The sequence below is a fragment of the Chinchilla lanigera genome, unplaced genomic scaffold (assembly GCF_000276665.1).
Source record: "Chinchilla lanigera isolate Chin_1 unplaced genomic scaffold, ChiLan1.0 scaffold00081, whole genome shotgun sequence".
Lineage (NCBI taxonomy): Eukaryota > Metazoa > Chordata > Mammalia > Rodentia > Chinchillidae > Chinchilla > Chinchilla lanigera.
In genome coordinates this window covers 7,692,985-7,715,601 of record NW_004955482.1, presented here as the reverse complement: position 1 = coordinate 7,715,601, position 22,617 = coordinate 7,692,985, and the positions used below count along the sequence as shown (strand labels likewise).

Here is a 22,617-nt window from a genome sequence, read left to right as displayed (position 1 = left end):
GGCGTGGTGGCGCATGCCTGTAATCCCAGCACTTGGGAGGCTGAGGCAGGAGGATCCTTGCGAATGCGAGGCCAGTCTGGGCTACAAAGTGAGCCCAAGGCCAGCCTGAATGGCATAGCGAGACCCTGTCTCAAAAGGACAAAAAAAGAAAAAGAAAAAGAAAGAAAGAAAGAAAGAAAGAAAGAAAGAAAGAAAGAAAGAAAGAAAGAAAGAAAGAAAGAAAGAAAAAGAGAAGAAAGAAATTCCATTAGAGGAGGCTCTTGAGTAGTTCCAGCCTATGTGAGGCTTGAGATTGGAGATAACCGCACATTATTTATTTCTCGGCCACAGCAACAAATGATCCTTGGGTTTGGCTCCCAAAATCGAGATTGTTTCTCCACCATGTCCTCAGGGCTGGCCGGGAGCTCATCTCTTTTCAGCCAGCAGAAACCCAAGAAAAAAATGTTTCTTTTCTTTTTTTCTTTTTTTGCATTCTGGAAACTCCATCCCTGTGGGTCCTTCTGTTAATCCTTCCGGGAGGTTTCTGCTGTCCCCTCCCCAGTCCCTGCTCAAGGGGACGCCTGACCCCGTCTGGAGCAGTTCCGCTTGGTTGCCGCCGTGCACGGCGACCTGATTCCCGCGCGAGGTCTGTCCCTGCTCGGAGTGGCCGGGCTGTGTGCTGGTTTATTCCCGTCCACCTACCATCGCGTGGAAGCTCCACTAGAGACAGACGGATTTTTGTCCCTTGGGGCTGTCTCCCCGCCCCAGCAGAATGAACGCTAGTGCGGCCTCAGCCCCGCGCCACACCCCAGGATGGAGCAGATGGCCTTCGAGGAAGGGACCCGCTGCTTGGGCCTCAAGCCTGTAGCCGCTGAGTACACCCATGACTGGGTTCCGGGCCCTGAGCTCTCCCGCCCTTGTCCCAGGCGGCTTTTAGGCGACGGAGGACGTACCTCGTGCTAAGCCCTGGCTTGTCAGATCTTACCGGGGCTCACATCCACCCCCACTCCGGTACTCCATGGCCCAGGCAGCTCGCTGCGCCGCTCTGAGCCTCAGTTCCCACAGGGCCCAGCCCACGGGGGGCGGACGTTTTGCTAGGAGCAGGACCCACGTCTACGCGGTGTGCGGCACACAGCAAGCACTTGGTAGGCGAGAGCTGTCATTTCTGTAGTCAGTCAACAAATACTTGCCGCTGAGCTGCTGCTGGACACCAGGCAGGACGCAGGAAGCGAGAGAACGGAAGAGGAGCCGGCCTGGGGACGTGACCGCACCAGCACCCAATAAAATAGTATGCGAGTTGCACCGGATGCCCGGGATGGATAGAAACTGTAGAGGAAGACAAAGCAGAGGAGAGAAATAGGGACGTTTGAGCAAAGATGGGAGGAGGGAGCCGGGGGATGAGTGACAGCCGTGCCAGGTGGAGCAGACTTATAGGTGCAAAGGTCCTGGGGCTGCCCGTGCCTGATGATGTCACAGAGAGCTCAGAGTCCCCTCTTCCTGTTTCTCTCCCCAAATTGACAAGCACAAGTGTGGCCCGCCCAGGGGCGGCGGAGAGCGCACAGCATCTCTCCCGCGACCGTGACCCAGCCGCTGCCTCTTTAACCTTGAATGCATTTTTGGGTCTCACGTGTCACCGGGTGGCGGGGGCAGCAGGGAGCAGCCCTGACTTCAGAAGAACGGCATGGGGTGGGGGGGCCTGAGGTGGTGCCCGCCTCACCTTTTACTGCCAAAAGTGGTCATGGGGTTATTTTTAAACCCGGGGAGGAAGTATTTATTGTTTGCGGGCACAGGAGAGCCGGGCGGCGAGTGGAATTCTTCTCGGGAGGCCGTGCCGTGGCCCTGCTACCATGGTGAGGCGCGCCGCGATGCTGGGGCTGGGCAGGGCCGGGGCGGGCTGGAGAGGGGTGGCTCCGGGGACTCCAGCCCCCCGGGGCCAGGGACCGAGCCGAGTGCGCGAGGAGGAGCCCCAGTCAGTGCTCTGACTGGCCACAAATAACATCACCTCCCGGGGACTCTCAAAAACAAAATAAGAGACCTGGCTTTTTTATGGCTCGTCTACTGACCTCGGGAGGAATCAATACCTCCCAGGGCTTGCAGAATGGGATCGAGCGCTTTTAAGGATCAAATTGTAATTCTTTTCTCTTGTGCAGGCAGCTGGGGAAAAGAATCTTCTTTTGTTTTGTTTTGTTTTCACCTTTTGAACTTGCAAATTTAAAACCTTTCCTGCTGTATTGTGGGGCAGGTGTCCCTCTCCCAGGGCCCCCGGCACTGCAACAGTGTGGGTCAGCGGTCAGGGCGCGGACTCCGGCGTCGGTGCCAGAGTTCAGTTCGGACTCTGCTTTTGTGGCTGTGTTACCTTGGGCGAGGGGCCTAACCTCTCTGGGCCACAGTTGCATCCCTGTGAGGTGGGGCGGGAATAGTGGCCTTCGCTTGACCGAGGGGCTAGGAGAATGAAGTGCCTGAGCGTTTGCTGTTAAGACCGGGGAGAAGCGGGGTGGGGCAGAGGGGTGGCTCACTCTTCTCCGCGCTGCTGCCGCCCGCCGCCAGTGTGCAAGGGGCATTTACTGAAGCTTCTCTGCCATCTGGATCAAAGCTGTGGGCTGGGGGAGCAGGCGGGTTGCAACCCCAGAAGTGCCCTTGGGTCTTGGCATTCACCCCCTCGATCCTCCCCAGGCCTTACTGAGCCATATACCCCGCATCCGAACGGAGCTCTGCGGGTGTCGCCTCTGTCCCCAGAGCACAGACTGTCCCTGGGCCCTGTCCTCCCCTCCCCTGGCCTTTGAGGAGAAGTGCGGGTGGACTCCCTCAGCCGGGGAGGGGCCTCCTCTAATCGCCTCTGTCCCCCCAGTCTCCAAAGAAAGCCAAGAAGAGGGCGGAGGGGGCCAACTCCAACGTGTTCTCCATGTTCGAGCAGACCCAGATCCAGGAGTTCAAGGAGGTAGGTGGCGGTGCCGGGGATGGAACCCAGGGCCTCTGCCGCTAAGCCGCTCCCCAGCCCTGCTTCCCACGGACAGGCCTCCCCCAGCCGGGACCTGTGACTGGACTCTGTATCCTCAGAGTTCATCATGCGTGTGTGTGTGTGTGTGTGTGTGTGTGTGTGTGTGTACACGCGCATACCTTTCTTGGCGGGGGGTGAGACAGGATCTTACTATGTAGCCCAGGCTGGCCTCAAACTCACAGCAACCCTCCTGCCTCAGCTTCCTGAGTCCTGGGATTACTGGTGTGCACCTCTACACCTGGTTTACATGTGAACCTTTAAAAAAATTATTTTTAATAACATTTTCTGGTTATCAAACGGAAATGTGTTCCTTATTAAAAATGTAGGAACAATGTTTAGAAGAGTGTAAAGACGACCATACACAGCAGGAGCCCACAGTTCTGTCCACGGGAAACAATGAGTCTGCGTGTTCGTCTGTGCCGTCCAGGGCTTACGGGTTACGTATCTGCTTATTGCAGAGTTACAGTCTCCCAAACTGCCCATGAGTACTCGCACTATTTTTTTCGTTGAGCAACTCAGCATCAACGTCCTCTCTCGTTGGACGATGTGTTTGTTTACAATGGCCTAGTGTTATAAAGAGCAAATCCTCGTTTCTGTTGCTGGCTGTTTCCTTGGAAAATTCCTGAAAGCGGAACCTGGGGTCAAAGAACTTGGTGGCGGGGAGGGCGGGAACAGAGCTGCCACTGGAATTCTTTCCAGAGCTCTCTGCGCGTGAGTTCCTATTCCCATCCACCCTCGACGAGAGGGATCGCCTTTCCCCACGTCTCCATCGATACTGGGTCATTATTTATTTATTTGTTGCCGGGAATTGAACCCAGACCTCATGCTTGCTAGGCAGGCGCTGTGCCGCTGAGCTATATCTCTGGCCCTGGGTCACTAGTTATTAACAGCGGAAAACACCTGGTTTCTATTTTTTCTTTTTTGCCACGTGAGAGGGACAGGCAGTATGTCGCGAGCTGTGAAACGTAGTCTTTTGATTTGTGAAATAACTGCTCCCCAGTCAGCCCAGAGACTCACACTCATCTACATGCCAGCAATCCCCACCACCACCCAGGGTTTAAGTTGCCAAGCTGGGCTTGAATTTTCGATCCTCCTGCCTCAGCCTCCCAGAGTGCCGGGATTACAGTTGTGCACCCCTACACCCAGCTTCCATCTTTGGCTCTTGACCTAACAACCTCCTGTGCGCTCCTTGGCGACCCTCAAACCCCACCTCCCGGTCCCTGGCACTCTTGCGCCCTCCAGCGGCTCCTGGGCTGACACCAACCCTCCCTTCGCAGGCCTTCACCATCATGGACCAGAACCGGGACGGCTTCATCGACAAGAACGACCTGAGGGACACGTTTGCAGCCCTGGGTACATCACTGCCACCCCTCCCCACGCGGGTCTCCTGCCCGCACCCGCTGGGGGAGCCGAGCGCCAGCAGAGCGCAGCCCCCACCGGCCTTTGAGACAAACACGGGGAGTTGGGAAGGAGCAGCTGTCTCCTCGCGTCTCTCCCTTTGCTTTTGAAATAGCTGCTTCTGACTTTAGAATTCTGGGGCAGCTCACAATAGAAAACAACATGCACACAGGCCGCATTCCACTGTTCACACTTCCATGCCTTTCCTCCAAGTCACTCTAGGCCTACTACTTAACATTTCAGCAGCGTGAGCAGCAGTGCATGGAGATTTTTCAAAATGCACCCAGTCACCACCCGGCATCACTAATTGCCGTCCTCAGATCCAGGACCACCACGAATCGTTGTGCAGGTTGGGCACTGCACAATTCTACAGAGCACCCTTTGTGTTCGTAGCTACTGTTACTTTTTATATTTAAAGCATAAGCTGTCTTAAGAAGGGGCTGCTTTGTCACGTTTGTGGACCATGAAGATGCTCTGGGCTTGTGCTAGGAGAGCAGGTGTGCCAGAACCTCCGCTGCTGTGGGCTGCAGCAGGAATGACTTGAAAAACCTTCCCCAAGTGATGCTGAGCTGGCTCTCCCACCTCCCGCTGGGAAGGGCTAATTTACGATACCAGCACTTTCCGTCTGAGTCAAAAATTAGCCTGAGTGCTGAGGCATGCCCATAATCTCAGTGCTCAGGAGGCCGAGGCAGGAGGATTGGTGCGAGTTCAAGGCCAGCCTGAAGTGCATAAGGACACCCTTTCTCCAAAGACCAAAACACTGATCAATCAGTCTGTCCAACAGGTTCTAGGCTCTGAAGACACTAAAGACCGCTCAATCCTCCCCGCGTGGGCTGCCGGGTTGCTTCCAAAACCGTCTCACTTTCCTTTGCGACCTGTGCCCCCACCACCCCTGACCGTTCCTGGGCCAGATGCCTGGGGTGGGTGACAAATGCCACTTTGCCCGCTCTGAGTCCTGTGTGTCTGCCCAGGGCGTGTGAACGTGAAAAATGAAGAGATCGACGAAATGCTCAAGGAGGCTCCGGGTCCAATTAACTTCACCGTGTTCCTGACCATGTTCGGGGAGAAGCTGAAGGGTAAGGGGCGGGCGTGAGTGCGCATGCGCCGTCTCTGAGGCGCGGGGCTGGTGGGGGCCGGCCAGGGCGGGCGACTTGGGTGGCTCCCCCGGTGTTGAGGACACAAGTGCAGCTCCATTTGCTTGGAACCACATCCAGCAGGTTCCAAAGTCACAACTCCCTATCTCTCCACATCTGGCTTCCAAAAGCGAGTGTGCTAGCACATGCGCCTGTGATCCTAGCATTCCCGAGGCTGAGGCAGGAGGATCGCCCTGAGCTCAAGGCCAGCCTGGGGTACACAGCGAGACCCTGTCTCAAAAAACCCAAACCCTGGCTCGGTTGGCCTTGGGCCTGCCCTTGTCTCCCGTGTTGGGACGAGGGCTGCTCAGACCCGGGCCTCCCCGGCTCGCTTTCAGGCGCGGACCCTGAGGAGACCATCCTCAACGCGTTCAAGGTGTTCGATCCGGAAGGCAAAGGCGTGCTGAAGGCTGACTAGTGAGTGGGCCCCGGGGGCGAGGGGACCCCGGCCTCCTCCCCACCCCTGACACGGCCCTGCCTTCATCTCTGCAGTGTCCGCGAGATGCTCACCACGCAGGCAGAGCGGTTCTCCAAGGAGGAGGTAACGGGCCCCTTCGGGTGCTCCCCGAAACCCACACCGAGAGACCGGCCCCTCCTTGCCCAGCCCTTGGCTCACCTTCTGTCACCCGGGAGGACGGGTACCCCTGTCATTTTGTAAATGGGGAAACAGGCCAAAAATGACAGTTCTAAAAATCGAACCTCATCCGTCTTCCCCACAATACACAGAGGCAGTAGTCAGAGCATCCATGTCGTATGCCCTGAGGGGCTGCCCCATACTGTTGTGTAAGTTGTGCACTGCACAGCTGTCCCAGCCACTGAGCTTATATCGGGCATCATAGGGTGTGTCTTTGCTGCAGTCGTTTTTCAACAGCCAACAGTATTGGGTCTGCAAGAAGGGCCGCTTGGCAGTTTGCCAAAGGTGCCGCAGAGGGCTGGCCTTTGTCCCTGGCACCAGTATTAATGAACCTTAACGAGTCTATTTAAAACAGTGTCTTTGGAGCCTCTGGAACCTGTTTTCATCAAATTCCACATTTTATTAAAAATTGTATGGCACACACCTGTAATCCCCGCATTCGAGGGACTGAGGCAGGATGGCCAAGAGTTCGAGGCCAGCCTGGGCTCCATAGTGAGAGCCTGTCTTGGAAAAAAGAAAGAAAAATTGTATGCCAGGCGTGGTGGCTCACGCTTGTCACCCCAGCGCTGGAGGCTGAGGCAGGAGGATCACAAGTTTGAGCCCAGTTTGGGCAACTTAGTGGCTCAGTGAGACCCTGTCACCGAATTAAAAATGGGCCAGAGGCGTAGCTCATGCGAAGGTTCTGGGTTCAGTCCTCAGGACCACACACAGATACATATACACACATGCACACACTCACACCTAGATGCGGGGGGCCAGGGGCAGGGCACTGGGGGACCGGCCCGGAGCGCCCCGCCCCCGCCTCCCGCCGCCCCAGCGCCCCCTGCCGGCTGCTTGCAGATCGACCAGATGTTCACGGCCTTCCCGCCCGACGTGACCGGCAACCTGGACTACAAGAACCTGGTACACATCATCACCCACGGCGAGGAGAAGGACTGAGCGCGCCTCCGCCTCCGCGCAGCCGCCGGGCTCGTAGCTTGGCTGAACGCCCCCGCCGCGGTCAAATAAACGTGATGTGACGAAACTGGCCTGGCGTCCTCTGCCGCCCGAGGTGCCTTTGCGAAGCCGCACATAGGCTGCGCGGGGCGCTGCTGATGCCCAGCCCCTTCCTTGGGTGCCAAGGGAGCGTCGCTCACGGAGGGGCTGTGCGAGGCCAGGGCTCCCAGGGCCAACGCCCCGCCAGCCCGAGGGCGGTGTCTGGCTGCTCTGCTTGCTCTCCCTGCCACAGGCCGGGGGCACTGAGCTCTGGCCCTGCCTGGGGTCCACAGCTGGGCTCGAGCTGACCCGATTGTGATGACCAGAGCCACAGCCGAAGCAGTCAGGCCTGTGGCAGCGGCAGAACTCCCAGCTGGATAGATGGGCGTGCGTGAGACAGCCCCAGGGCTTCAGGCACAGCTGCATCCAGGAGCTCAGCGGAGCCCGCTGGACCCCCCACTCCCACAGTCTGTGCTCAGTGGGGGCTGTGGGCTCCCAGCTGCTCCCAGCGCTCTCCTGCCCCTCAGTGGACATGAGAGTGTCCCTCTCCCCAGCTGCACACGGCTGGGAACTGGGCCCTGGGCTGGGGGCACCTGTGACAACCTGGGGACAGGCAGTCTGGTCGCGTGACTGGCCAGCGGAGTGTGGGCATGGCTGGGGCCACAGGAAGGAACCGGAAGCGGAGCGTCCTAGGGCTCAGGAATCACATAGTGCAGCCGGGAAGGGTCTGTGCACAGCTCCGGAGTGACCCGCTGGCCCCCAAGAGAAACCACAGGCAGATACACACACAGCTGCACACGGGAGACACACGGCCACTGTGGCCTGAGGCCCTGCTGTGAGCTCACACTGTGCCCTGTGTGGCCCTGGGGTCTCGGGAGCAATATGCTGACCATGTGTGGTGGCACACGCCTGGAATCCAGCAGTCTAGGAGGCTGAGACAGGAGGATCTCAAGATTGAGCCCAGCCTGGGCAACTTAGTGAGATCCTGTCTCAAAAAATAAGGGCTGGCTGTGGGAACACAGGCCTGTAATGGCAGCATTCTGGAGGCTGAGACAGGAAGATCTAGTGAGTTTGACACCAGCCTGAGTTACAGAGTGAGACCCTGTCTCAAAAATGCCAAAAATAAACACATAAATAAAAATTTAAAAAATAAAAAGGGCTGGGGATGTAACTCAGCGCAAAACCCACAGGTTCAGTCTTTAGTAACCAACCACAAAGCGGTATTTGGTGTGTAATGTGGCCTCCATTTTGCTCGCCCCTGCACTGTCTGATGGCCCAGGCTGGTCACCCTTGGGGGCCTCAGGGACAGCACTGATCCACCCAAGTCTCCTCGTGTGGTGGCCGTGAGCCCCGCCCTTCATGCCCACACCACCCTGGGCACCCAGCTTTCCCAGCACTGGTCGTGCAAAGGCCCAGAGGTTACGGAACAAAACATCTATTCTTTCCATTCTGGTACAAACGCGGCCCCGGGGCTCAGAGTGTCAGCTTCTTCTTGGGCCTCAGGTCGTCGCCCTTGTCAGAGAGCCCGTCGGGGTGCAGCTCCTTGTTCCGAGCCTCCTTGGAGAGGTACGTGTCTACCACCAGCTGCCGCAGGGTGCTGTGCTCCAGCGGGTGATCAGCTGTGCCACAGAGAGACGCATGAGGGGCCCAGCATTGCCCAGACTTCCGGGGGCCCTCCACGGAGCTGGGAAACGCTCTTGGGGCTCAGGAGGGTCGGCTGGGCAGACTGAACTTCCAGGAATGCAAACCGCTAACTGCTGCTCCTCCCCGGGAAGAATGTGAGACAGGCTGGGATGCACAGCTGTTAAGGATGTGCACTGCACAAAGACATCATGTCCTTGTGGGGACAGCACTGCCAACAGCTGCGCCCAGTCCCGCGCAGTCACTCAAAGGGCTGAGGACATTGTGCTAAGGTGGGGAACACCTGACCTGCTGCCACTGATCAGCTGTCACCTTTTAAAAAATAACTTCAGATGGTCTCGGTGAGTTGCCCAGCCTGGACTCTAATTTGCAGTCCTCCTGCCTCAGCCTCCCAGAGTGCTGGGATTATTAGGTGAGTCCCATAATGCCTGGCAGCTCTGATTTTAGGAAACAGCCAGGAGAACAAAGCTCAGAACTCTGTGGCTGAGTCACCCACCTGGGTCACTTCCCGGGGTCACAGGGAGGAGAGTCCCCAGGGAATCATGCGGGACAAGTGGCCCAGCAAGAGGACCCCGAGTGGTCTCGTGGAGGGGGAAATGGGCCCCACTGCTGCCCTCAGGTAAGTACGGCGCCTTAGAGCCGGGGACGGCAGAACTCACCGTCCTCCAGACGCTCGCTGAAGGGGTCGGCCCCAAACACAGGCGGCACCACCTTGACGGGCTCGGGGGGCTTGAGGAGCACGGAGCCGGCCCAGAAGGGGTTGACAAAGGGCTGCGGGGCCTCGGCCTCAGCGCCGTCGGCCTCCTGCATGCGGCGGTGGGACTCCAGCAGCAGCAGGTCATTCGTCCGCTTCTCGATGATGGCTGCAAGAACGCACAGTCACCCTCAGAGGGCAGCACTGGGCTCTGGAGGCCGAACGCCCTGACTCCTCTATGCATGAAGCCCAGAGATACACGCGGGGCGCTCCGGCCTGCAGGAGTCCCACTGCAGCAAATCTCAGCCGGTGTGGTAACGAGGCCGAGAACGCTGGGTATGATACAGACTGGGAATGGGCAGCACAGCCTTATGAAACTATTGTTTTTTCCCAGCCTGCACTGCTCTGGCTTCTGAGCCTTAGCTCACACTGTTCCTTCTGCCTGAAATGCTGTTCCCTGCACTCCTCCTGGAATGACCCTGAACGGTCTTCACTCTCCAAGCTGTTGTTACTTTAGTTAAAAATCAGGGCCCTCAAGTGCTTTCTGTGCAACGGAGCCAGGCATAGGGGTACATGTCTGGGAGCCCAGCACTCAGAGGGCTGAGGCAGGAGGATCGCCATGACCTCAAGGCCAGCCTGAACTAGGTAGTGAGGCCCTGTCTCAAAAAACAAAAAGAAGAGCCAGGCGTGGTGGCACATGCCTGTAATCCCAGCACTCGGAAGGCTGAGGCAGGAGGATCGTTGTGAGTTCGGGGACAGTGTGGGCTACAAAGTGAGCTCAAGGTCAGCCTGAACTGCATAATGAGACCCTGTCTCAAAAAGATGGAAAAAAACAAAACCACAAAAAAAGTATTTGCATCTGAAAGTTGCTTTGAGTCCTCAGGATCCGCAGAGTCAGAGAGTAAAGCCCACCTCCTACACTGAAACGGCAGCTCCTAGGGCTGCCACGGGTGGTGGGGGACAGGGCAGCTTCGGATGGGGCAGGGGACGGAGGCCCGGCTGGGGACAGGACAGAAAGTGCGATCTGAGAACGAGGATGCGCTGGGCACGGATAAGCCTAATGGGGACGGCTGTGCAAAGGCCCTGCGAGAGGAACGAGGGGCGGGGCAGGGCGGAGCTGGGGGATGGGTGCAGCGCGGCCTGGCGGTGGGGGCGGGGCGTACAGCCAGCGGAGCGCAGGACAGAGGAGAAGGCCAGGCGGGCCAGGCGACAGGGAAGCTGTGAGGCGGGAGGGACTCACCGAAGTACTGGGGCAGGTTGGTGTCGGTGATCTTCCCCGTCTCCCCCAGATGCACGAGGATCCTGCTGGCGTCGCAGTTGATCTTCTCAAACAGGCTCTGCACCGCGCTCTTGAGGCTCTCCAAGGTCTTGCTGATCTCCCTGGATCTGCTCTCGTACTTGCTCACCTCCTCCGAAGTCTTCTTCAGTTTCTCCTGGGGACCGACGCCGCGCTACCGTCAGTCCACGGACCGGACTCTCCCGGCTTCCGACCTCTGCCCTGAGGCTCTCAGCCGTCTGAGGGTCCCGGGCCAATTGAATGGTCTCCCATGGGCGTTTTCAAAAAATGCAATAAGGGCCGCGCAGGGTGGCACACTCCTGCAATCCCAGCACTGAGGGGCTGAGGCAGGAGGATCTCCCTGAGGTCAAGGCCAGCCTAGGCTACATAGTGAGTCCAAGGCCAGCCTGAATTAGAGAGTGAAACCCTGTTTTAAAACAAAAACAAACAAATAAGAATGAAATAAAATAGAACAGAAAAGAAAGGAAGAGCATTTAGGGCCACAGGGCCAAATACGGTTTCATATAAGCATTGCTTCATGGACATGGAAGTACCTGTGTCTTCATGTGTGCTGGAGCTCAGGGACTGAAGGCCGGGCTTTCACACTGAGCTACACCCCACCCCTTTTTTTATCTTTTATTTTGAGATAGGATTTTACTAGGTCACCCAATTGCCCCAGCTGGGCTCAAACTCGCCATCCTCCTGCCTCAGCCTCCTGGAGTGCTGTGATCTCAGGCTTGCACCACCACAACCGAGGGCCTCACGGCTCAGCTCTTTATTCAGAAGTGATTTAGTAACGGGGTGGTGGTGATTTGGGGTTTTCTCACTTAGGTGATAAATAAGAAAGATAAAAGCCCCGTCCCCAGCTCTCTGAGCTGCCGCAGCCCCGGGTCCACAGGAGCGATTTACCCTAAGCCGCAGCTGGGGCTGAAACCCCCATTTTACAGATGAGGAAACTGAGGCTCGAGAGAGGCTACGTCACTCTTTCAAAGTCACCCATGAGGGAGTAACTGTCCGGGGAGGCCACCCTGGCTCCCTGGGGGAGTGGAGCTTGCTGCCCGCACAGGGCGGTGTGCAGCGGGGCCGGAGCTGGAGCTGGAGCTGGACCCCACAGACAGAGCCCCGCTTAGCGCCTTCGCCTGCAGAGGGCCCTGAGCGACCCGGGTCCCGGGGGGCCAGGAGCCATGAGGGTCTCGGGGTACAGCTCTTCAGCTGCAGAGCTCGGGGCGACCTGAGAAAGAACCTGGACCCTAGGGGGCCCCGGGCGGGCGTGGGACCCGCTCTGCAGCCCCGCACCCGCCTCCCTCCTGCAGGCGGCTCCTTGGGCCGCGCTGCTCTGCCGCCCCCTGGTGGCCGCGGCGGTGGCTCAGCCATCCGTCTACAGGCGCGCAGAACCCGCCGCGCTCCGGGCGGGGCGGAAAGGGCCAGGGCCGCAGTCCCTCGCCAGGAGCTGCCGGCGTGGCGCAGGACTCTGCCGGGCGCTCCGAGCATCGGGGCTCCCATTATCCCTTGAGGACAAAACCCTGACTGTGTCTGGGTGCCAGCGTGACCAGCGAAAAATCCTATGTGCAGCCTCTCTTGGAATGGGAACGGCTGATTAGACGTTAATACAGCAGTGTTGATTCGGGCTTCAGGGAAAGAAGTTTTTAAGCTTTTTTTTCCTCCCCCACTTTCTCCCTGCCTGGAATCTATATGTGATGGCTGGATCTGTGACCGCTATACTGCAACCACATGGCACCCTTGGAATGTAAGCCACACATAAAGGATGGCAAAACAAAAAGCTAAAAGCAGCCAGGGTCATGGTCTGCCCATTTCCAGACTTACTTAGTTTTATTCAGCTGCTAATATAGTGGCCAAAGCCAGATCGTTACAGTACGTTTGTTAAATTACATCTACAGGCCAGGTGTGGTGGTGTACTCCTGTAATCCCAGTATTCTGGGAAGCTGAGGCAGGAGGATCACAAGTTCGAGCCCTGCCTGGACAACTTAGTGACTTAAGCAGACCCTGTCTCAACAAACGAATGAAAACAATTGTGGCGTGGTGGCGCATGCCTGTAACCCCAGCTCTGGGGAGGTTGAGACCCGAGGATCATGCATTTCAGGCCAGCCTGGGCAGTTCACCGAGATCCTGTCTCCAAAAAGGGCTGGGGATGGAGCTCCGCGCGCCAGCACTCGGCCAGCGGCTAGGAGACCCCAGACCCGATCCCCAGTGCTGATAGAAAACAAGATTGTTCTTGTCATTACTGATGGAGACCAGACCGGAAAAGCGAGACCGCGGCGGGGGAGGACCTCAGGGTGAGGGCGGCCGTCTCCCTGCTCCTAGAGCCCCGCCAGGTCTGACCGACAGACGGACGGACGGACGGACCGACGGATGGCGGGACGCCCCTGCCCGCTCACCTCCAGCTGCCTCAGCGCCGAGCGACTGTCCTCGCGCACCGACCTCTGCTGGGACCGCAGGTGCAGGATCTCGTCCTGCGGGGAGAGAGGGCGTGAGGCTGGGTGCCGAGCTGCGGCGGGAGCCGGCGCCCCGCAGCTTCGTGCAAACGCACGGGCATCGCCGGTTCCTCTTCAGTTCGTGTCTGCGGCCAGAACGCATCGTGGTTCTTCCTAGTTCCCCGGCCCTCCCCGACGACCCTCGGTCTCTTGGTTCCCCACTTCCAAGTTGCAAAAGATCTACCTCTCTGTTTCCTGTTATCTTTTATTTGGATCTTTAAATTATTTATGATTTGGGTCTCATAAGAGAAATCGTGAAATATTTAAGCTTGTCTGATTTATTTCACTTAACATTAGGGTCTCAAGGTACATCCATTTTCCTACAAAAGACTCAAGTTTATTCTTCTTTATGGCAGAGTAGTATTCCATCGTGTTGTAAATACATTTTCTTTATCCATTCGTCTGTCTATGTACATATAGGCTGCTTCCAAGATTTAGCTATTACGAGGGGTGCTACTGTAAACGTAGGTATTTGTGTATTACTGTAATATGCTGTCTTTAACTCTTTCAGAAAGATGTCTAAAGAATTGTGATTTTTGTTTTTTGAGTGAGGGTCTAGCTACATTGTCCAGTCCAGGCTGGCCTCAAACCCACTACGTAGCCCAAGCTGACCTCAAACTCACAGCAATTCTCCTGCCTCAGCCTCCTGAGTGCTGGGGTTACAGGCATGCACCACCACACCCGGCTGAGGCTGTGCATTTCTAACCTGCTGGCAGGTGCTCAGGCTCTGGAGCTGGGATTTGAGAACTACCAGGCTTCAGCACGGTGTCCAAACATTTGAGCAATTCTGCCCCAGGACCTTGTCCCTGAACACGACAGAACAAGAGGACAAAGGTAGACGCTCCAGGCCATCAGTGGCAATCTGTGTACTGCTAGGGGCTTGGTTAACTCACTGCTGGTCCCTTCACACAATGGGACAGAGACTCTCAAACAGAAATAAAGCTAAATGCTGATTCCCGGTCCATTGCAGACTCTAGGCCTGCGGGTAACAGCTGGGGCCTGAGGATCTGCGTTTTACGAAGCATCTTGTGATTCTACTGCACGGGGGGGTCCCCAGAACCTGGGCGTTATCTATGGCAAACCACGGGGGTGGGGTGCTAAACAGAACCGTCAGTGCTTCTTGTACTAAACGGCATCTAGCATTGTGCGTGCGTGCGTGCGTGCGTGCGTGTGTACGTGCGTGTGTGTCAAATTAAACCTCCCTGTTGGAAATCCACGTTTTCCAGACGCATCCATCCGGCACTTGCAACTCTATGCCCCAAACTGCACAGTTCTGTGACTAAAACATGGTCTGGGAAGGTGCTGCGCTGGCCCACAGGTCCTTCTACAAGCGGGGAAACTGAGGCCCAGGAAGCTGGAGCTGGGAAGCTAAATGCTGATTCCTAAAATCAGCATTTAGCCGGGCACCCTCTGGCAGCTGAAGGACAAGGTCCCCCCGGGAAGATCAAGGTGGCCTCTGCTCAGGAACACTTCCAGCCGGCGTCCGCTCATTCCTCGGAGGGAGCTGATCCTCGTCCTCCCAGTGAGACCCATGAGGTGCTCCCTCCTGGGGAACCCTCGTCCGGGGCCCTGCGCGCTTGCATTCCTGGGGGACCCTTGTCTTTCCGCGGCAGAGCGCACAAAGCCCTTCCGCACAATACCACGGACGCCCACCAGAGGGCGGCGGCGCGCCTACCGCGGAGGCCGCAGCCTCTAACGGCTCCCGGAGCCGGTGGGGCCCGGACCGCCGAGCCGGGAGAACCAGAACCGGCTGGTCGCGGTGGATGGCGAGGGAGGGGGAGCCTGGACTTTCGTAGGAACTCAGCTCCCCGCGAGAATGTGCGCCAGAGTCGTCAGATCCGATTTCCCGAGAGAAAGCAGACATTCCGATTCTCAGGCAGAATACCCTGATCTGTAAATGCTGGCAGTGGTGCAGCGGTACATCGGAGCACGAAGGAAGCCTCGCAGGAGATCGAGGGAGGCCGGTCCGGCCGCGGGCCGCGCCCTCTAGGCAGGGTGAGGGTGCCGGGCCCCTCCAACCCCGCCGCAGCCCCTTCCACCCAGGACAACCCGTTTCATCGGCCGCAAACGCCGCTTTCCTCAAAGCATGGGCGTCAACAAAAACGTTCTGTGGCTTTTCAATACAAATTGGCAAACTCCTCCGGCCCAGGTGTGTCATGCTACACGGGGGGCACCGAGGCGGACAGCGGGCGTTTGTCCCAATCCTGGAAGACAGGCTGCGGCTGAGGAGGAGCGCGCCCTCAAGGTCAGTGGGAAGGCCGCCGTCCAGTCTGTGGCGCCCCACTGGCTGGTGCCCTTCTGGGTGCGGGGCCTGTCCGTGTCTGATCCCTCCAGAAGGGGTCAGGAGCAGCCAAAGGGTCATTCGCACAGCAGCCCCTAGCCTGCCCGCCCACCCGGAGCCGGACAGTCGCCATCTGCCACCTACTGCCCTCCCGTCTCTGCTCTACGCCCTGCAGGAGCAGCACGAGCAGTGCCTAGGACCTATCTTCCTGCTTCCGGTTAGAGCCAACCAATGGGAGAGGCCTTTGGCGCTGGCTTCCTGTAGGGCCCAGCCAATGAGAGGCCAAAACTGGCGACAAACCCTTGCTTCCAGAAAGTGTTTCCTCCTTCATCCTGTGTGGGCCAGTACTTGACCTGTGTAATTTAGTCAAACCTTTGTGAAAGGTCCCTTTGAGAAACTCTCCTCAGTTTACCTCTTTGTGCCGTCTATTTTGGTTTTTGTTTTTTCTCTTTTTGAGACAGGGTCTTGCTCTGCAGTTCAGGCTGGCCTCGAGCTCACTTTGTAGACCAGGCTGGTCTCGAACTCACAGTGATCCTCCTGCCTCAGCCTCCCGAGTGCTGGGATTACAGGCGTGTGCCACCATGCCTGACCCTTGTGCCATCTGTTTCTATGAAAACTCAGAATTACCTTTCTTCTGCCATTCTCACTTGTATTATTATGGTCTGTTAATATCTACTAACAGTTTTCTGTAAATCAGCCAATATTGGTTAGTTTACTATGCCTATCATTTGCTGGTATCATCTCCCAGTGATAATATCCACTAACTCACAGGCTTGCTTTGCTCATTAAAAGTATATTTTTCCCAAGACTCACTATAATTAATCCATCACTAGGAAAGGTAAATGTTCTCACCTACATTCCAGCTGCAGGCCGCCTGTGGCCAGCACGCGGGCCCCACATTTGGGGACAGTGATTGTGTGAAAGAGAGCGGCTCCCTCTGTCACATGAACGGAGCACAGACGGAAGGAAGGAATAAGGAACTCCCAAGGGAGATGACATCTGTGCAGGGTCAGGACTCAGGAGCAGGAGGTCAGTCTGCGGCGGGGTGGGGGGAGGGGACAGGAGCCTCACAGGGTGCTTGGGGACTTGGGATGGGACCTCGTCCTGCAAAGCGGGGCAGAGCCGAGTATTGGAGGACCTTGGGAGTGGCCGAGGAGCTTAGACTCCGTCTGCGCAGATCCTTTCCAAAGGGCGTTTGTTTAGGTTCTGGGAAGTAAGTAGCCCAGGGAGTCAGTTGAGTTTGGGAAGTCAGGGGTTCAAAACGGTAAACGAGTGCATCACGTCTCTCTGAGATGAGAGGTAACCGTCTCTCCTCAGTTCTCTGAGCTGTGGATCGATGGGGGTTAGCAAAATTTTAAGACAAAGGGCCAGGGAGTAAATGCTATGTCTCACTCACATAGTTTCTTGCCCTTTCTCATCTTACACTCCTATTTTGGGGGGGGGCGGGCACTGGGACTTGAACTCAGGACCTTGTGCTTGCCTCAGGCATTGTGCAACTGATCTATATCCCCGGTCCTACAATCCTTTAAAAGTGTAAAAATCATTCTTAGCTCATGAGCTGTACAAAAACAGCCATGGGTATGGTTGACTGAACCCTGGATTATAAAACGAGCCGTGGAGAATAAACATCACCACTGACTTCAGAGAAGCTAAAATGCAGGGGAGACCTGGGGGGAACTGGCTGGACCGACTTGCTTTCTCAGCGAGCCGCTTACGGGCTGTACCCGAGAGCCTGCTCTGGGGAAGGCTGTAGTGGGACGGCAGCCCGGGGCCCCGGGAAATGTGGGCTGGCCCGACCTGGATCCTCTGCGTCTTCTTCTGCATCATCTCCATGTCGTTGTTGAGCTCTGTGACATAGTTGAAGCGGGCAAAGTTCTTCTCCTCCTTGGCCAGGAAGTCCTCGACGAGGTGGTTCAGGTTCCCGTCCTCCACCAGCTTCAGCAGCCGCAGGTGGGCCACCTCATAGCTCTCGAAGCTCGTGCCCTTGCTCTTCTTCCCATGCTTCTTGGCCTTGAGAGCTAGAGAAGGGGAAACCAGAGCCAGGGGGTCCACACCAGAAGCCACTTGGCCTGGTGACAGGCAGAGGATAGGAGCTTGTGCCTTGGGGAGCGGGGAGGCTAGATCTTTCCAAGAGAGGCTTCTTGTTAATCTAACTAAGCATTTACTATGTGCCCCACACTGGGCTAGGCTCTCCTCATGCATAATCCTTGCCCCATGCAGCCTTTAGCAGAGGAATCAGGCAAAAAGAAGAAGGATAAGAAGCTATCCAAGTAAACAGAAAAAGAAATCCACTCATTCTGCTTTAGATGGGGACAAAGGAGGCCTCTCTAGTGAGGTGACATCAGAGCAGGATTAAGGTCAGGGAAGTACCCAAGGAAGGCCCCAGGGTGGGTTCTTAGGAAGGCTCAGAGATCGGCAAATACAGTTAGATTCCAGAACGTTCTCCTCTGAGCCTTGCCCTCTCCTGCCTCAGACCTGACTCTTGAGCCTGGCTTTGTCTCTCTGACTGGCCTTCCACGGCAGTTAGAAGATCTTTTCTATATCTTCCCAGGCCCTCCTGGCCATGTGACCCATACCATTTCATGGCTCCTTGTGCTGTTCCTGGAATAAAGTAAAAGCTTCTCAGCATGAATTAAGATCTGGCCCCTATACTCTTAGGTGAAATAAATTGGACACACAAGTTTAAATATTGCAATTGAGGACCATAGGTCACTCTGGCTTGCACCATTCTCTCTCCCTATGGTGTATGTGGTGTACCCTTGAACAGTGGTGCAGCAGACACACGGCAGGTGCCCCTCAGAGATAGAGACCGTGCAGATGCCCACCTGGCTGCCTGCCTCTTGGCAATGTTGGGACCATCTGGACTATGGAGGAGCGTTGGTAGGTTCTCCACTCTGTCCTTAACAGATGCACCCACAGAACCGCAGGTTGGGGCCCAATCAAGCTCTCATAGATCTGAAGTCCGGAAGGGGCCTTTTGCAGTGGAGCACAGACAGAATGGCCTATTGCTTCTGCTGCCCAGTACGCACACAATCACTCAGCAGGCACTCAGAGCTTAAACATTCCAACCTCCTTCCCTCAAGGGTAGCCTTAACTAAGGAGAGGTGGTCAGGCTCTCCTGCTAGGGTCTGAGCAGAACTGACTAACAGACTGACTAGGGATGCCCCAGGGGTCTTGCCTTATCCAATGACCCAGCCTGACTGTGTCCTTCCCCCTCTGTCCGGGTCCAACAAAGGTCTTTAGCGCCTAACAGGGGCCTCCAGTCCGGGCCTCTGAGGGGACTCCAAGAAGGTCTGGAGGGCGTACCTTCCCATCAAGGAGCCTGGAGGGGTCCCTCCTTGGCCACCAGGCCTCAGCCAGTGACCTAAGTGGTCAGCACGGTCTTCCCAATCAGGGGAACCAAGAAATGTTACAGAAAACAGACTGAGCACAGGGAGAAGCTGCACTAAGAAGGTTTAGGAGGCAGTTTATTACCCTGATGGGCCTGACTGGGATCTCTCCCAAAGAGTCAGAGCCCTGCCTGGTGGGGTTTTGGGACATTTATCCATATAAAAGGAGCAAGCAGGGAGGTACAAAGGCAGATTTGGCACATTGTGATAGGAGGGTTGGGTGACATTATGGGTTATCAAGGAAGTTTAAACATCTCAAGTTACATTGGAAGGCCATCAGCTAAACAAGCATGGGTTACACAAAGGAAGAAATGACCCATTCAGGCTTGTCTGGACATGTCCGTTTGGTTTTGCCGGGCATTCTTGGCAGGCTTTGACTTAAAATTTTGATTTCCCTTTCAGTGGGAGAAATAAAAGATGTACATAAGGACTGAAATGTATAATAGACATGGGGAAATGGGAAGAAAATGTTCAAATGAGAAGGGGAATGGGGAGGAAAGAAGGGACAAGTGAAAAAGAAAATAGAAGGAATAAATGGAAACACAGCTTTTGCACACAAGGAGGGGAAGAGACAGTGAGACACATCATATACAGGTACAAATTCCCTATGATGAATGTGGTCATCATGTACATCTAAAATGTACCAATAAAAAAAAAATGTACCAATAATAAACAATCAGGTCCCCTCTACTGCCCAGCACCTGCCACCACCAGATGCTGACACTACTTTGCCTGGCTCCTCTGATGATTCCCACCACATGCAGGATAAACGTATGCCCCCTACTGCAGCCTCTAAGACTGTTATATTTGAAGTTGCATTGCAAGGCCATCAGTTAAACGAGTACGGGTTACACAAAGGAAGAAATGACGTGATCTGGGGTGCAGCATCTCTGGTGTGCTCCCCCAGCAGTCAACTCTTCTCACACACTGTCACCATATGTCCTGCGCCCTGGGTGACACTACTGAGAAGTTTGCAGCTGGCTTCCTCTACTCTTCACCCCTGCACTTTCCCCGTCATCCTCCCCACAAATCCCCAGTCCTAGAGGTGCTCTAGGGGATGGGAGACACACAAGTCTCCCCTGAAACATTGAGAGTCTTGGTGTGATTATCTGGACCAGGTACATGTGAGCTGCACACTTTACATCCCCCAAAGTGTAAATATGCTTTAGTATAAGTATACCCTAAATACTGCACAGGACATACTTATCCTCAAAATGTATTCATTGTTTATTTGAAATTTAAACTTAACTAGGCATCTTGGATTTTTATTTGGGAAAATTGGCAACTGTGCTATAAGGAGATCAGAGAGAGGAAGGTAGAGAGGGAGAGGGAGAAAGGAAAAAAGAGAGAGAGAGAGAGAGAGAGAGAGAAAGAGAGCGCCAGCCCCTGGGGAATGTACCTTCCTCCCTTCTGGCCTGTTCCTCAAATTCAGTGCGGTCATTGAGCTTGACGAGCAAGAAGGACTTGAGCTTGGTCTCGTGCGCGTAGAGCCGCTCCAGCTCGCGGATCTCCAGGTTGTACTGGGAGATATCCTTCTGCTGGCGGTCCTTCATGGCCGCCATGCGAGCCATAGCCTCTAGCCTAGGGAGGGTGCAGAGCCGGGGCGTCCCAGCCAGCCCAGGCACTTTCTGCTCTACCACAGACCAGGTTTCTTAACAAAAGTTTCTGGAGCAGAAGGACACCCCTTATCACCTGAGCTACTGGAGCTGCAAGCTCTAGGCCACCCCCAGGGAGTGATTTTCCTATCACTGTCCTCTCTGTCATCACCATCACCATCAGCACCATCAGCACCACCACCACTGGTGGAGACCACTAGGAAGTGGCTCTGAGCAAGATTTAATACTAACCAATTGGCTCTCTGTGTCTACCTGTGAGTTGTCCAAAGCTTAGGCCCCTTGTCTGGAGACGGGCAGCAGACTCATAGTAAGTGAACCTCTGTGAGTCCCTGGTCACCCTGAGGCCTGTATTGGCTTGTGAGGCTGTGATGCCTCAAAGGACATGATAAGGCCACAGCTGAGCACTTTTGGCTCCAACCCCAATTAACTACAAGGAGGCTGCAACTGCAGGCTCCATACTGCTACAATAAATACCAACCCAAAGATAAGGTAGTTCTCCTGACTGACGTAATTTACTACTTGGGAAAATTCTCCCAAGGTCCTGGCTAGATTCCCACATTTTCCTGAGTATCCTCCTCCTTTGTTTGAAAACCAAATAAATAGGGGCTGCTCAGAGAAGTCTTTGTCTTAACCCAGAGAATCTCAGAGCTGGTAAGAGAGTTGGACCCTCCTGGAGCCCTGAAATCATTTCAGTTGTCTCATTCATTTAAGCCTTCACCGTCCACTTGCTTGGGAGATTGCAGGCCTGATCAGCCCACAATAACTAAGGGTTCTTAACCCAATAGCCACCACCATCACATCAACACCATCACTACCGTCTCCATCACCTGTCAATCACTGTGTCCCAGCACTCCCTTACATGTATATATTACTTCATCTCTCTACCACTGGAAGAGACCCTACAACAACACAGCAGTTATGGATGCGGGCTGCCAACCCAGAGGTGTCTGACTCTAATACCTGTTCTCTTCCCAGCCAAACTCTGTTTCCAGAGACCCACACTGAGAAAGACCCCGGGACTAGAAGCGGGACACCTGGAGGGGATGGTGCTGGCCAGAGGTTTGAGTCTCAGCTCCACCCCATCCGCCACTTCCGTGGATTTCAGGTAAGTATTCTAGCATCTCCAAGCCTCCATGCCCTGGTCTGGAAAAGGAGGACAGTAACTTCCGGGGGAAAGGTGAGGGTTGAAACCCTGCACAGAGCGCCTGGCATTGTGCAGGGCACGTGGGCAGCACGTGGAGTTGTCGCCACTGTGATTTGAAGAGGCTGGGCTGAGCCGGGAGCCGTGGGCCCCAGCCCTGCACACCCTCGCACCTCTGGTCATAGGCCTGGGCGGACTGCTCGATGGCTTCGTTCATGGTCTTCTTCTGCATAAGCAGCCGCCGCTGCAGCCGCTGGTACACGTTGTCATAAGCGGCCTTCTCGAACCGCAGGTCCTCAATCTCCTTCCGGAGCTTGGCATTGGTCGTCAGCATCTTGTCAAAGTGCACTGTGACCTGTTGGGTGGGCACAGGGGTCACTCTTGAGGCGGCAGAGAAGCTTCCAGAAGGCAGCTGGGGGGTTAGAAGGTCTTGCCCCACCTCCCATCCTAGGGCCACAGAACAAGGACCAGAACAAGAGGCGAGAGGCTGAGTTGATCACCAACTGGCCAACTGGTCTTTATTCTGGATTTCACACTTCTCAACTACTTGTACTTCAAACTTCCAGTTTTCAGCAGTTACATGCAAGGCAGGGACAAGGTGAGTGGCATCATGGGAAATGGAGATAACTGGCCAAATCCAGAAGGCAGAATTTTCTGTGGGATTAGCCTGGAGTGATGGCACATGTCTGTAATTCCAGCACTCTGGAGGCTGAGGCTGGAGGATTGCCATGAATTTGAGGCTAGCCTGGACTACATAGTGAATTCAAGACTGACCTATTTAGTGAGACACTGTCCTAAAACAAAACAGAACTTTCTATAAGACAATTGGTCTGGACCCTACAGGAAGTCAGTGGAGTGAAATAACGTGGGTTTGGCTGTTTGGAGCGAAATTTCTCAAACTCAGCACTACTGGAGTTTTGGGCTACATAGCTTTGTGATAGGTATGTTTCTTTCTTTTCTTTTTTTTTTT

General features: G+C 55.5%; 2 protein-coding genes across 3 annotated transcripts in view; one reads left to right on the top strand and one right to left on the bottom strand.

Annotated features, from left to right (window-relative positions):
- The first annotated feature begins 1,724 nt into the window (after positions 1 to 1,724).
- Positions 1,725 to 7,166, top strand: Myl2 (myosin, light chain 2, regulatory, cardiac, slow). Its single transcript, XM_005403168.1, has 7 exons — positions 1,725 to 1,829; positions 2,828 to 2,917; positions 4,255 to 4,330; positions 5,347 to 5,451; positions 5,847 to 5,925; positions 6,001 to 6,049; positions 6,983 to 7,166. The coding sequence occupies exons 1-7, from the start codon at positions 1,827 to 1,829 to the stop codon at positions 7,079 to 7,081; spliced, it is 501 nt and encodes a 166-aa protein (XP_005403225.1). The 5' UTR covers positions 1,725 to 1,826; the 3' UTR covers positions 7,082 to 7,166.
- Positions 7,167 to 8,536: 1,370 nt separating this feature from the next.
- Positions 8,537 to 22,617, bottom strand: part of Ccdc63 (coiled-coil domain containing 63) — a 33,571-nt gene continuing 19,490 nt past the window's right edge. For both annotated transcript variants that reach the window (XM_005403167.2, XM_005403166.2), the window contains 7 exons: positions 21,821 to 22,002; positions 20,290 to 20,471; positions 17,299 to 17,519; positions 13,125 to 13,199; positions 10,693 to 10,885; positions 9,418 to 9,621; positions 8,537 to 8,736 (listed from right to left, as the gene is read on the bottom strand). In XM_005403167.2, the coding sequence (XP_005403224.1) occupies positions 8,591 to 8,736; positions 9,418 to 9,621; positions 10,693 to 10,885; positions 13,125 to 13,199; positions 17,299 to 17,519; positions 20,290 to 20,471; positions 21,821 to 22,002 (1,203 nt within the window). In that variant the 3' untranslated portion in view covers positions 8,537 to 8,590. The remainder of the gene's footprint in view (positions 8,737 to 9,417; positions 9,622 to 10,692; positions 10,886 to 13,124; positions 13,200 to 17,298; positions 17,520 to 20,289; positions 20,472 to 21,820; positions 22,003 to 22,617) is intronic.

What these genes read in the sequence shown, in the direction of transcription:
- Myl2 (XM_005403168.1), top strand. An exon ending in GTTCGGGGAGAAGCTGAAGG is followed by an intron (nt 5,452 to 5,846) that starts GTAAGGGGCGGG and finishes GCTCGCTTTCAG; the next exon opens with GCGCGGACCCTGAGGAGACC. An exon ending in GGCGTGCTGAAGGCTGACTA is followed by an intron (nt 5,926 to 6,000) that starts GTGAGTGGGCCC and finishes TCATCTCTGCAG; the next exon opens with TGTCCGCGAGATGCTCACCA.